This window comes from Mus caroli, unplaced genomic scaffold (assembly GCF_978045245.1).
Source record: "Mus caroli unplaced genomic scaffold, Mus_caroli_1 scaffold_2, whole genome shotgun sequence".
Lineage (NCBI taxonomy): Eukaryota > Metazoa > Chordata > Mammalia > Rodentia > Muridae > Mus > Mus caroli.
The window spans coordinates 148,200,350-148,214,229 of record NW_028227257.1 but is presented as its reverse complement, the minus strand read 5'-3'; the positions used below and the strand labels follow the sequence as shown (position 1 = coordinate 148,214,229).

Genomic DNA, 13,880 nt, shown 5'->3' with positions numbered 1-13,880 from the left:
GAGGTTTCAAATGCCCAAACCAGGCCCGGTATGTGTCTGTCTGCTACCTACAGATCAAGATGGGGCTCTCAGCTACTGCTCTAGTGCCAGCATGCTGCCTTGGTCCTGCCATGCTCCCCACTATGATGTTAATAAACTAGCCCTCTGAAACGGTAAACAAGCTTAGACTTAAATGTTTTCTTTCATAAGAGCTGCCTTGGTCATGGTGTCTCTTCACAGCGACAGAACAGTCTATAGACACCTGGACCTTGCTTTCCTCTCCCAAGCCTGGATAGGGTTAGGGTCTGTGGAGGGGAAGTGAAAGCAGGCTCATAAGATGTGCACATGCGAGCTGTTAGCTGTGGGTCTGCTCACTAGCTGAGGGATACGGAACAGAGAACGGTTTCTGATACTGGGGGCCCCCTCTAATCATGGAAGTTCTGCTCCTATTGGTCTTGCTGCCTCTGCCTGGTCCTGTGTTGACATACATCATCTCCCTATGTGTTACTGTAGTCCACTTAGGAGCCTGCTATGACTGGATCCAGGTGACCAGAGAAGAAACGGGCTCAGTAGCCTGGCTAGGGCCACATAATCAAAGAACTGGGGAGCTAGGTCTCTGCTACACTGCCTTTTGTTTTGTTGATTTTGGTTATTTGTCTTTGTTGTTTTGCCTTGTTTTGCTTTTCTGAGGCAGGGTTTCTCTGTATAGCCCTGGCAATCCTGGAACTCACGTTGTAGACCAGGCTGGCCTCGAACTCACAGAGATCCTGCTAACTCTGCTTCCTGTGAGCTGGGATTAAAGGTGTATGCCACCACAGACCAGTTTTTTTTCCCCTTTCTTCTTTCTTTCTTTCTTTCTTTCTTTCTTTCTTTCTTTCTTTCTTTCTCTCTTTCGGGGGAGGGGTGGCATTTGGTCTATCCTGCACTGGAAGGACTAGAGGAATCAAAAGACTGAGGGACTGGAGGGAGGCTCGTGTGGCTGGGAGTGCCGGTCAAACCTAAGCAAAAGCCTTTACTCTGGAGGAGGGAAAGCTCTAGGTAGGTGGTCAGGGCTACAGCAGCGGGCTGACTGGGTAGACCTCCAGGACCAGCTGTGGAGGGACTGCAAGACAGCCACGAGCCAGCAGGTCTCCCTAACCACACTTCCAACGGCCACTTGAAGCAGCACAAAGGGGGCTCTGAGCACAGCTTCCTCACTACACTGAGCACCATTCATTCTCCCGGGGATACCAGCAACTACCCTGGCGCCTGGGCCAACGGCAAGCCCAGCCCTGACGAAGCGTCTATGCCATAGCAACAGACGCTCTGAGATTCAGCTTTCCAGGTCTCAGAGCCTGCCTACCCACCACGGTCGGCCTGGCCCGGCCCACTGCACTCCTGGCCCGGGTGACCACTCTTCAGCCCTGGAGGCAGGACTCACTGAGGGCCACAGTGTGCCGGGCAGAGACTTCTTCCACGAAGTAGGGACTACAGTGATTCCCATTTCATAGATAAGGAAACCAAGGCCCACAGAAGCACAATACACAGCAGTTGGGGAGCTGGTCTGGCCAGAAAGCCAGCACTAGTCTGGTCATCTGATGCCACAGCCTAGGTCACCAGCCCAATTCACACTGTGACCATCTCCCAGGAGAGAAGCCTTCCCCTCTTTCCAGGCTATGGGCTCCTTCTCCCTATCTCCTGACAACAACCTGAAGAGGAGAAGGGGGTACCACCCCAGGAGTCTGCTCTGGAATCATATGATCTAATAAATGTTTCTAACTTGCCTTGGTCGTGGTGTTTTGTCACAGAAAAATAGCTAACTTCCTCCTTGGCCATTGAGCAACGGTCATTGCAGGCCTACAGATGCAGGACATGCTGCCACAACCTGGCAGGACTGGGTCTCTTTCTCTCACCGGACTTAGGGGTTGTCTTCACTGCATCGGGAGAATCAGTCTGACCTGTCTTCCGCCAACATCATCCTGACAGGAGGCTGGGGCGCAGATGGCCTGGAAATCAGCTCCTAGGACTGCTGTCAGAGCAGCAGTATCCGAGCGACTTGGCTTTGAGGACAAGACTTTGATGGAGGACGCAGGACAGGACCCATGTGTCCTGGATTGCATCTCCCACAGACCAGATCTCCAGCTACAGGACCAGGTGGCTTGTCTGCACACATGTAACCCCGGTACTTGGAGGCTGAGGCGGGAAGATCTCAAATTGGAGGTCAGCCTGGGCTATGTCAGATTTTTATCTCAAAACAACAAAAAAGTGTCCACTCTGGGCTGCTGGGGGTGTGGCTCAGTGGTAGAGAACTTGCTTAGCGAGTGAAAACCCAGTGTCCTATCCTAAGCACAGAAGAACGAACAGAAGACCAAGAGAAAGAGAGGCTTGGGAGGATGGCTGTGTATCTTGTGCTGTCCCTGTTGTAGAGATTTGGTCACCTCAGCTGCAGATGTGGCCACATTCAGAACTAGATTTGACCTGTGGCCCTCCAGTCCCAACAAGTGCTACTAACACCACCCCCCACCCCCAACTATAGGTGTTCGTGGAGGTTTCATTTCCTTATATTTGTTCCGTGTGGGCACAAAACACATACCCGCACATACATGTTTGTGTTTGCAGAGCACCAACCTGTATCTTACTGGAAAGACAACTTGCAACCCAGTGTGTGCCACCAACTCTCTCTGTGACCTGGGGAAATCCCCTTGCTCCTCTGTGCCTCAGTTTCCCTATCTCTGCCCAAAGGATATAGAAGACCTGTCCCCACATGCCTCCGCTGACTCAGACAAGGACAAGCACGCCTAAGCAGGTATTGGCTTTATACCTGGCTATGCTCTGTGTTCTGGCCACTGGGCAGTTAGCATATCCTGCTCACCAAAAAGAAACCCAGCCTCCGGCAGGTGAATCATCCTGTCCGTAATCACACAGTGACAAAGTAGCCAATCAGAAGTTGACTTTGGGCCACAGGCCCACTCACAGCATTCTCTTCTTTATTATTGCTACTCCATCTCCTGGGTACCAGGGCTTAGAATAAACTGCCCTAACCATGAGTCTGTCTCCTCGACTTCCCATCCTGTGGGCCAGGCCCCTGACAGCTGTTGGCAGGTCCCCAGTGGCCCCCAGCCTAGTGGGCTCTGTTCCCAAAGCCTGTGGTTTGTTCCTCAGGCCTTCTAGGTCCCACGGGTTTGCGGTGTGCCCCCTGCCCCTGCTGCTGGCTGGAGAGGCCCCAGCCCCCGCCCCCTGTGGAGAGGGTGGGAGGGTGGGGCTGTGGGAGTTTCACTAGTTTAAAAATACACAGAGGAAGCCAGTAAGAGGGCAAGAGAAAGGGGAAGGGGAGCGGGGGAGGCCCATCAGCCCCTGGTGTCTTGAGCCTGGAGCAGCCACATGCTAGCAAACCAGAGACTGCACAGCTTGCAAAGATGACAGAGATGCCCAAGAAAACAGGCAGAAAGTTCAGTGAGTACAGACCAGCCACCGTCCGTCTGTCCGTCTGTTCAGCTTAGCCTCTCCGCATCTGCTTCTCACGACTGTCTTCTTTCTCTTTCTCTTTCTGTTCATCTGTCTCTCTCCTCGGTGTTGGTGTTGCTATCTGCACATGCTGTGGCCCCCGGTGTCTCTCTGTCTCTGTCTGTCTTTGCATTTCTGTCTTTCTCTCTCCCTGCCCAACCTCTGCTTCCCTCTTACTACAGTCAGCCCCTCAGCCTTTCTGTCTTCCGGATCATCCTGGTCTCTCTGACCATGAGACTGTGTATGGAGAGACCCCCAAGTACCTCATGTTGTCCAGAACCCAATTCAACACCAGATCTCAGGGAGCTCTCTAGAGAGTGAGTGGATGTGGGGACCGCGGGTGCTGTGGTGTATTGGGAGCAGTGAAACTGGGAGAGACTGGTACCAGGTACTTGGGTGAACTACACCCACCTATTTCTTTCTCCAGGTCAATCCATTTTGGGTCTCAAACTTCTGTCCCAGACTCCTCTGACCTTCCAGTTCTCTCTCTCTCTCTCTTTCTCTCTCTCTCTGTGTGTGTGTGTGTGTAAATGGAGATACACACATCTGTAATCCTAGCACTCAGAAGTCAAAAGCAGGAGGCGCGTGAGTAGACCGAAGCAGGTTAGAGTGAGACATATTGTCTCATATAAACATACAAAGCAAGCAAACAAAATCTGCAGCATTGACAAAGGAGGCAGTCAGTGACCCTTGTGTTACAAAGAGATCTCTGTCCCAGGGCAACCTGTCTAGAAGGAGGGCGGTAGCCAGCACTGTCTGGGATGGGACCAGGGGTACTGGGCAGGGATGAATTCTGAAGTGCAGAGCTAGGCTGATCCCTTCCCTTCTCTGGACCTCAGAGTCTGTCCATCGGGGGCGTGGACACCTGAGGATGCAGAGGAGGTAGGGAAGAGCAAAGGCCAGTGTGTGCTCCTTTTGCTCAAGTCATCTGGAGGCCTACGGAAGTCAGAGACGGGACAGCCCCACAGCCTTAGGGAGGAGAGAGCAAAGAGATACACTTCCGTCCCTGCTGGAAGATGGTATCACAGGAGTTTGTAAGGCAGGTTCAGCCGACTGGGAGGAGAGAAACACCCACAGACAGGGGCCCCAATTCTCAGGCAGACAGACAGCCTCATCCATGTCCTTTCAAACCCAGTGCCAGAGATTGCCTTGGATACTACTCTTTGTACACACACACATACACACACACACACACACACACACATACTATACAGATTCACACACAGACACCATACACATACATACACACACACCTTACACATTCACACACAGACACCATACACACACACATACCACATACACACACCATACACATTCACACATAGACACCATACACATTCACACACAGACACCATAAACACTCACACACACACACACACCATACACACTCTCACAGATACACCATACATACTTACTCATAAACACACACACTCAAATACCATATGCATTCACACATACTTATACACACACACATACAACACACACACAACCCCCCCACACACACGCATACACATACACACACATGTACATCTAGCCTTTGGGGTAAGCTGTAGGAGCTCAGACTGTCCGTTTCACCCTTCTGAATATCAATTTCCTTATAAGGAAAGCAGGATGTTTGCATATTCTAAGAATTCACAGTTTGACAAGTGGGAGGCATTTTTGATCATCATTGTAATCTTCCTTTTGTACCTCCTTTTGAGGATATTTTATATGTCAGATAGCACATGAAGCAAGCATGTTATCTACGTTTGCATGTATGCTCATGTTTATGTTCACGTTCATACATGTATGCATGGCTATGTTCTGATACAACATCAGGCATCTTCTTTGATCCCTTGTCATCTTACTTTAAAACAGATTTCTTTAGAATTTGTATTTTTTACAAAATACGTTGCTGGGAGTAGTAATGCACACCTTTAATCCCAGAACTTGGGAGGCAGAGGCAGGTGGATCTTGGTGAATTGGAGGCCAGCCTGGTCTACAGAGTGAGTTCCAGAACAGCCAGGGCTATGTAAGGAAACCTACCATTCATACATACATACATACATTCGTATATACATACATGATGATCATGGTAGTATACCTCTTTAATCCCAGGACTAGGAAGGCAGAGGCAGATGGATCTCTGTGAATTTGAGGCCAGCCTGGTCTAAGTTCCAGGATAGCCAGGGATGTGCAGGGAGACCCTGTCTCAAGAACAAGTTATGTCTGTCTGTCTTCATGTTTCTCTGTACACCACATGTGTATAGTCCCCACGAATGCCAGAGGCCAGAATAGGGCACTGGATCCCTTGGAAGTGGAGTTATAGACGGTTGTAAGCTGCCATGTGGGTTGCTGGAAAGTGGATTCGGGTCTGGATTCTGTCCTCTTAACTGCTAAGCACCTCTCCAGCCTCAGCCTTTTATTTTATAAAGATGTACGTGTGTGTGTGTGTGTACACGCAGATGTATGTGTGTGAGAGGGTGTTCACAGAGGTCAGAAAGGGGCATTGGATCCTTTGAAGCTGGAGGCGATTCACCTGATGGGGGTGCTGAGATCTGAACTCCAGTCCTCTCGTACAGCAGTCAGCCCCTTTACCTGCTGAATCATGCTTCCAATTCCTCTGTTTTTGTTATTTTTTTCTTTTTTTATGGTTTATTTTATTTTATTTTTATTATTGAGACTAGGCCTCTGTATGGAATTCTTGCTGTGGGATTCACCATGTAGATCAGGCTGGCCTTGAACTCACAGAGATCCACCTGTGTCTGCTTCATGAGCACTGGGACTAAAGGCATGTACCACCATGCCTAGCTTCTATATGGGTCCTAGGGATTTGAACTCAGGTTGTCATACTTGTGTGGCTCGCATTTTTTCAAAGTCATCTCCCTAACCCTTTATTTACCTACTTTTCTCCAGTCCTCTTGCTGTGTATAGGGAGGGTCCTTGTGTTACTGATGTGGGTGAAGGAGCTCAGAGAGGTCTAATGACTTGCCCAAGGTCACACAGCTAGAATGTGGAAGAAGGGCTTGAGCTCAGCGCTGTGACTGCAGAGCTGCATGTCGCTGCACTTCCGGGAGCGGAGGAATGAGGAGGGGGTGTGGAGTGATAGCTCCTCTTGCAGAAGATGAGTTCCATTTCCAGCACCCACTTTGAGCAGCTCACAACCTGTAACTACAGCCCCAGGTGATTTGATGTCCTTTTCTGGCTTCCAAGGGTATCCACGTTCAGGATACATGTACCCTGCTCCCACACACATACACATAATTAAGAATTAAAAACAAAAAACAACTTAGATGGGCTGGAGAGATGGCTCAGCAGTTAAGAGCACTGACTGCTCTTCCAGAGGTCCTGAGTTCAAGTCCCAGCAACCACATGGTGGCTCACAACCATCTGTAGTGGAAGCTGATGCCCTCTTCTGGTGTGTCTGAAGGCAGTGACAGTGTATTCATATATGTGTGTGTAAATATATATATATGTATATATATATATATATTTTTTTTTAAACTTAGAGAAAGAAAACAGTGAGAAGCCTTCCCTGGTGTGTCCTGAACTTTTGTACCCTCGCCATGCATGGTTTTTACATTATTCCATTCCTGCTGACACTGTGATTAATTCTTTTCCTCTCCTCCTCTCTTGCCAGAGTTCTTCAAGTTCAAGGGCCTTGGAAGCCTTTCCAATCTCCCGCGGTCCTTTTCTCTGAGACGGTCTTCAGCCTCTGCTAGTATCCGGTCTTGTCCGGAGCCTGACACCTTTGAAGCCACACAGGATGACATGGTGACACTCCCAAAGAGTCCTCCTGCCTATGCACGTTCTAGTGACATGTACAGCCACATGGGTACCATGCCCCGCCCTAACATCAAGAAGGCTCAGAAACAACAGGCTGTCCAGAAGGCCCAGGAGGTCAGCCGAGAGTTGCACCTGATTTCTCGAACGTTGCCAGAGCCACCAGACTTAGAGGCAGCCAAGGAGGCAGGGGAGGGAACTGAAGCCCTACTGGAGGACACGGCACCTTCAGCAGTAGAAGTGGACCCTATGAGGGAACTGGAGGATCTCACAGTAGACACAGAGAAGGAGCAAGTCCCTGGGGATGTGAACCCAGAAAGGTAGGTGCCAACAGGGCACAGATATCTGGACTGAAAAGAGAAGGCTTGGGCTTAGGGAGTGGTACATCCTGTGGTCCCAGTATGGAGGCAGCTGAGGCTGGGGGATTGCTATGAGTTTGAGGTCAGCCTGAACTACAAGAATGAAACCCTGTCTCAAAACATAACAGGAAATGAAATACAAAGGAAATGAAGTGAGGGAGGGAGCTAGGTGTGCAGACCAGCTGGCCGAGTGCTGGCCTAGCACACAGGAAGCCCTTGGTTTGATCCCTGCCTGAATGTGGGTTTCTATTGCTGCAGAGAAACCCCATAACCAAAAAAGCAGCGTGAGGAGGTAAGTGCTTATTGGCTCACACTTGCACATAGCTGCTCATATCACTAAAGGGAGTCAGGATGGGGAACTCAAGCAGGGCAGGAACCTAGAGGCAGGAGCTGATGCAGAGGCCACGGAGGAGTGCTGCTTACTGGCTTGCTCAGCCAGTTTCTAGAACCCAGGACCAACAGAGGCAGGCACCACCCACAATGGACTGTGTCCTCCAATCACTAATTGAGAAAAGCTCCTACAGAGCCAGGCGTGGTTTAATCCCAGCATTTGGGCGGCAGAGGCACAAGGATTTCTGAGTTGGAGGCCAGCCTGGTCTACAGAGTGAGTTCTAGGACAGCCAGAGCTATACAGAGAAACCCTGTCTCGAGAAAAAAAAAAGAAAAGAAAGAAAGAAAGAAAGAAAGAAAGAAAGCAAGCAAGCAAAGCAAAGCTTCTACAGGCTTGCCTACAGCCCCAATGTGTTTTGTTTGTTTTGGGTTTTTGGAGACAGGGTTTGTGTGTGTAGCCCTGGAAGTCCCAGAACTAGTTCACTCGGTAGACCAGGCTGGCCTGGAACTCACAGAGATCCTCCTGTCTCTCCCTCCCTAGTTACTGGGATTAAAGGCCGGCACCACCACTACCTGATCTACAACCAGATCTTTTGGAAGCATTTTCATCACTGAGGCTCCCTCCTTTCAGGTGACTTTAGCTTGTGTCAAGCTGAAAAGTCCAGCACAGTCTCTGTCACCAAATAAGTTGGTGTGGTAGCACTTGAGAGCTGCAAGCCAGAGGACCTGCAGTTCAGGGTGATTCTTGGCTTTATATGAAGCTCTGGGCCAGCCTGGAAAACATGAGAGGAAGAATGGGAGAGAGAAACAGGGCAGAAGGAACCCCCAAGAGCTTTCCACAACTAGGCACTCTCGGAAACATTTGTAACTACTTCTCAAAAGAAAACCAGCTAGAGATATACTGTTTTTACAGCAGAGAAGGAAACAGGTTCAGGGAACCCCTTTCATCCTGCTAGCAACCAAGCTGGGGTTGAACTGAGGCCCACCCAACTCAGCGCCTTTAGTTCTGGGGGCCAACGTGACTAATGCCTTTTCTAGAAAGCCACTTGTAAATAAGGACTTACTTATTGGGTCCTATAAACTGAGTTTAGGAAAAGATATAAATAAATAGCGAGCCTGCAAGATGGCTGGCTCAGCTGGTAAAGACACATACTACCAAGTGGTAGAGCAAGCTTGATCCCCAGTGTCCACAAGGTGAAGGGAGAGGGCTGGTATGTGATGGCATGTGCACCTGCCTAATTCCCCCCACACTCCCACAAAAAAAAAAAAAACAAACCCCAAAAAACCAAACCACCACCTCCTGGCTTGGGAAATGGTACTTTCATAATTAATACAGTTAAGGCTTTTCCCACTATTTCTTGCTGCCTCAGGCTGCCTTCCCCAGCTACCCTCTCCAAAATTCGACTTCATTTTGCAGTTAAGGATGCAAGAGGTCCAGATCCTTGAGGCTGTAAGGTTTCTTTTCCCTGGTCAGAGATTTCACCCGTAGCTTGGCTCCTCCCACTTAGAGACACTGATTGGTTCGCCGGAGAGGCAGGGGCTGTGTGCTCGGAAGGAGGAACCTCCTTCTCCAGCCTAGATTGTGACTGACAGGGAGGGGAGGAGGAGCCAGAGAGGAGCAAGTTTGAGGAGGATTTGTTTTTCTTTGGATCCTACGAGCGGGAGGCGTGTCTAGGGCGTGGTCCTCAGGTCTGGCCCTGCCCCTAGGGTCCTACTCTGAGCTCAGTAACTCCTAGCCCGGAGTCTTAGCGGGAGTGTCAGACTGAGCCGGTTCCTGGGCTTCAGGTTGTGATCACGGGATGACTGCAGTGGGCCGAAGGTGCTCTGCGCTAGAGCCCCGAAGGTGAGTGACCAAACTGGCTAGGGAGGGCAAGCGGACAGCAGGAGTGGACCAGTGGGGAGATGCTGGTCGCTGGAGCAACTGACACACACTGCTATGGGGTTTTGTTTGTTTGTTTGGTTTGGTTTTTCGAGACAGGGTTTCTCTGTGTAGCTCTGGCTGTCCTGGAACTCACTCTGTAGACCAGGCTAACCTCGAACTCAGAAATCCGCCTGCCTCTGCCTCCCATGTGCTGGGATTAAAGGCGTGTGCCACCACTGCCCAGCTTGTTTGTTTGTTTGTTTGTTTGTTTTTTAAAGATTTATTTATTGTTATATGTAAATACACTGCAGCTGTCTTCAGAAACACCATCAGATTTCGTTATGGATGGTTGTGAGCCACCATGTGGTCTCTGGGATTTGAACTCAGGACCTTTGGAAGAGCAGTCAGTGCTCTTAACCGCTGAGCCATCTCTCCAGCCCTGTTTGTTTGTTTTTAACATCTGGGATTTTTCTTTCTTTTTACTATTGAGTCAGGGTCTCATGTAACACAGGCTGTGCTCAAACTTTTTCCTGTAGTCCTGACTGTCCTGGAACTCACTAGACTGTTCTTCAACCCAAAGAAATCTGCCTGCCTCCCAGGTTCAGGGATTAAAAGTGAGGGCCATCATGCTTAGCTGGTACTCAAACGCTTGATCATCCTGCATCCACCTGGAAAGTTCAGGGCTTACAGACCCATGCCACCACACCTGGCAGCTTCTGGAATTTTCCTTCAGCTGTGACTGTTCCCTGCCTTGTCTCTAAACACACCCTGCATCTCTGCTAATCTTCTGACAGATCCTGGAGAGAGAACCCATTTTGTAAATAAAGATAGAAAAGTCTGCTTGCCTGTTTGACTGGTCTAGTGGAAGTCAGAATAGGAGTTTGTTTGACTCTACCTCCTAGGCTTATGCCTCTAGAACACCTTCCTCTAGGGCAGGGCCGGGGCCTCTGCGGAAGCGTCTTGAGAAGCCTTTCAAATGTCCAGTCTGACACTCAGCCCAAGCTGTTATGGCAGAGGCTTGTTCTAGCGATGCTTCGCCTGGACCTGACCAAGAGAAACAGTGGAACTTCTGCCTCCCATCTCCTGAAGCGTTTGGGAGTTCTAGGGTGGGTTTAGCAGGCCAGATCAAGCCCTGTTCTGGTGCTCTAGGACCCAGTGTCCCCACCCCAACCTCAACCTCCAGGGGGACTTTCTGAGTGGGGCTCTCAGGCTAACTCTGTCCCGTGCTGGGCCTCTGGGTCTCCAGGAGCCCACATGAGTCTGAGATGCTCTCTGAAGAGCCATCTAGTTAGGCAGAAGGCTAGCTCAGAGCGCCAGTGAGCGGGATGGGACCCGCCTTCCTGAGTGGATGTCAGAGTAGCCCGGGCTAGGGAGCTGGTGTCCCTCCCCCACCCTGGGAAGGCAGGGTGCACCTGGAGCAGGAGGAAGGAAGGGGAAGAGGTGAGGCTGCAGGGATTTCCTGGTGCCCTGTCTCTGCTGAGATCATGGGGGATGAGGCAGGAGGGGCTGACCTTCAGCTGGCCAAGTGGAGCACAGCAGCCCTGCCTGCATCCTCTGCCCAAGAAACACAGCCTTCTGCCGGAGGAGGGCGTGGGGGGAATGAGACAGCAGGGTCCAGAGAACTCCCCTCACCCCCAAATCAGTGTGACACAGGGGGAGGCCAGGCCTGGAGAAGGAAGGAGAACCCCCCATACCTTCCCGACCCACACAAGTGTCAAGCCAGGGTCCCTTTAAGCTGTCAAGCACCCATCGGGTCCTGAAAGTGAATGACTCTGTCGCTCCATTTTCCCAGTGGTTAGGCTAAGGCTAAAGGGGAGGTCTCTCCTGGGGTTAGAGGGAGCACTCTCCTGGGATGATAGGGAGGACTGTCCTGGGGTTATACATTGAGTATTTGTGAGAACCCAAGTTTACTCTCAGGCCTGAGTAACTCTTAGCTCAAATCTTTTTGTTTTTGTTTTGTTTTGTTTTTTTGTTTTTCGAGACAGGTTTCTCTGTGTAGCCCTGGCTGTCCTGGAACTCACTTTGTAGACCAGGCTGGCCTCGAACTCAGAAATCTACATGCCTCTGCCTCCCTAGTGCTGGGATTAAAGGCATGCACCACCACCGCCCGGCTTCTTAGCTCAAATCTTAACCACCAGGCCCTCAACGAAAATTTCAAGACTTTCTACCAGTATTTCAAATGGTTTTCCACAGTGCCCTGGTATTGGGCATACTTCACACACAAAAGGGCACATTGAAGCAGAGTTAGTGTTTCATTCATTTTATTATTTTACACATCTTTCAACTTGTACTTATTATTACATTGGTGTAGGTCTTGTTAGAATGTGTGTCTATGTGGAGGCCGGAGGACAACTTTGTGGCTCTCTGCTGTGTGTGGGATCCAGGGACCATGTTCCAATCAATCAGGCTTGCAGGACAAGCACAAGTCTTCACTCCCTGGGCTAATTCACCAGCCTATCATTCATTTTAATGCTCCTGGAGGCAATACCCAGGCTTCACAGAGAGCAGTGAGCACAGAAGGTTGAATCTAATGGAGACCTCCTCCCAGAGGCAGAGGGTCAGATGGCAAAGCTGACTGATGAGTTACAAGGGGCAACTAAAGAAGATCAAGAAAATTTACAATCAAGCCGCTGAGATTGGCCTTGGGGGAAAGTGCTAGGGAGGCAACCTTAGGTAAGTTAGAAAGGAGCGGGAAGTGCTGGTAGCAGCAGACTTCAATCCCAGCATTCCAGAGGCAGAGGCAGGTGGATCTCTGAATTTGAGGCCACCTTGGTTGACAAAGTGAGTTCCAGGACAGCCAGGACAGAAATCCCATCTCCAAAGAACTGAAAACAAACCAAAACAAACCAAGCCAAACAATTAGGGAGGAAAAATAATTGGATAATGAAGGAAGCAAACACATTGCTCTCGGGGGAAGTGAGCCAAGCTGTGACAGCCACCTGCACGAAGTCCTGAACCGGGAGTGTCTTCAGTTAGTTGGCTCATGGTAGAGATCAGAATGTCTGGAGCAGAGGATAGAAGGAAGCAGAGAGCGAATGGGTTCGGGTCCCACTCAGTCTTGTTCAGGAGAGTCTTTCTCCTTGCAGGTATGGTAAATTTAAACCTTTTTGTTGTTTATTTTTTGAGTCAGGGGCTCATAGCCCAGGCTGGCCTTGGGTGATCATGACCATCTGACCCTCTGAAGGGCTGGGATTTTGGGTGTGCACCACCACACCTGGCCTTATAGGGTGCTGTAGATGGAACCTAGGACCTCCTGCGTGCTAGGCAAGCACTCTACCCACAATGCATCTCCTGCCCGTGCCCAGCCTTTGGACATTGTGACATGAAGTTGTCATCAGCAAAGCAAGTTTACAGTTGTGTGTTGGGCTTCAGTTCACAGCTGTCCTCAGCCTCTTATAAGTTGGTCACATCTGCAGGGGGATGTGAACTTAGCTCTGTCCTGCTCTGTAATGCCCGCCTTGAATGTCCTTTGCTATCCTCCCAGACAGCTACTTGGGAAGACTCTTAGACTAGGATAAATGACATCCTAAAACAGAGACAGGGCATCCTAAATTGTCCCAGCCCCAGTGCCAGGCACTGCAAACAGACCAGGACACCCCCTCCCCTTCCTTATTTCCTTTTGGAATGTTGATTCTGGTTCAAGAATTTCCAAGTCTCCCCAGAGTCCCACGACCCTTTCGGCCCTGAAGAGTGACGTTAGCAGCCGGGCATCTGGTAGTGATTACCCGATTACCCGTGGAGGGGGGAGTCGCTGGGGGCTGGGGGCGGCTGGTCCATGTCTTCTGAAGGGGCCCAGCTGCTCCTGGCTCTCATTTCCTGTGGAGATTTTCTCACAGTCCGAGAGACCCAAGATGCCTTGGGCTGTGGGAACCTGACCATCTTAAGAAAGATGAGCGGCTCCCCACGCTGACCTTCCACTCACACGACATCGCTTGCAGCCCTCAGGGGACCGGTTTGCAGGTTGCTGGGCCTGTGTGGAGTGGGGCCCAAGTAGGACTGGGTCAGACACCCAGTGAATGTGTGTCGTTGAGTAAGTCCCTTTCTGCCTCTGAGCCTTAATTTCCCCTGATGGTGAAGACTAGATAGGATGTCAGGTAGAAGGCATG

At 50.3% G+C, this 13,880-nt stretch overlaps 1 protein-coding gene across 3 annotated transcripts in view; it reads left to right on the top strand.

Moving 5' to 3' along the window:
* The first annotated feature begins 3,347 nt into the window (after nucleotides 1–3,347).
* The window catches only part of Sh2d3c (SH2 domain containing 3C), a 34,211-nt gene continuing 23,678 nt past the window's right edge, over nucleotides 3,348–13,880 (top strand). For 2 of the 3 annotated variants that reach the window (XM_029474378.2, XM_021183545.2), the window contains exons 1-2: nucleotides 3,348–3,411; nucleotides 7,082–7,544. In XM_029474378.2, the coding sequence (XP_029330238.1) occupies nucleotides 3,375–3,411; nucleotides 7,082–7,544 (500 nt within the window). In that variant the 5' untranslated portion in view covers nucleotides 3,348–3,374. Of the gene's footprint in view, nucleotides 3,412–7,081; nucleotides 7,545–9,635; nucleotides 9,757–13,880 lie in introns of those variants that run through there. The other variant, XM_021183553.3, reaches the window with a different exon arrangement.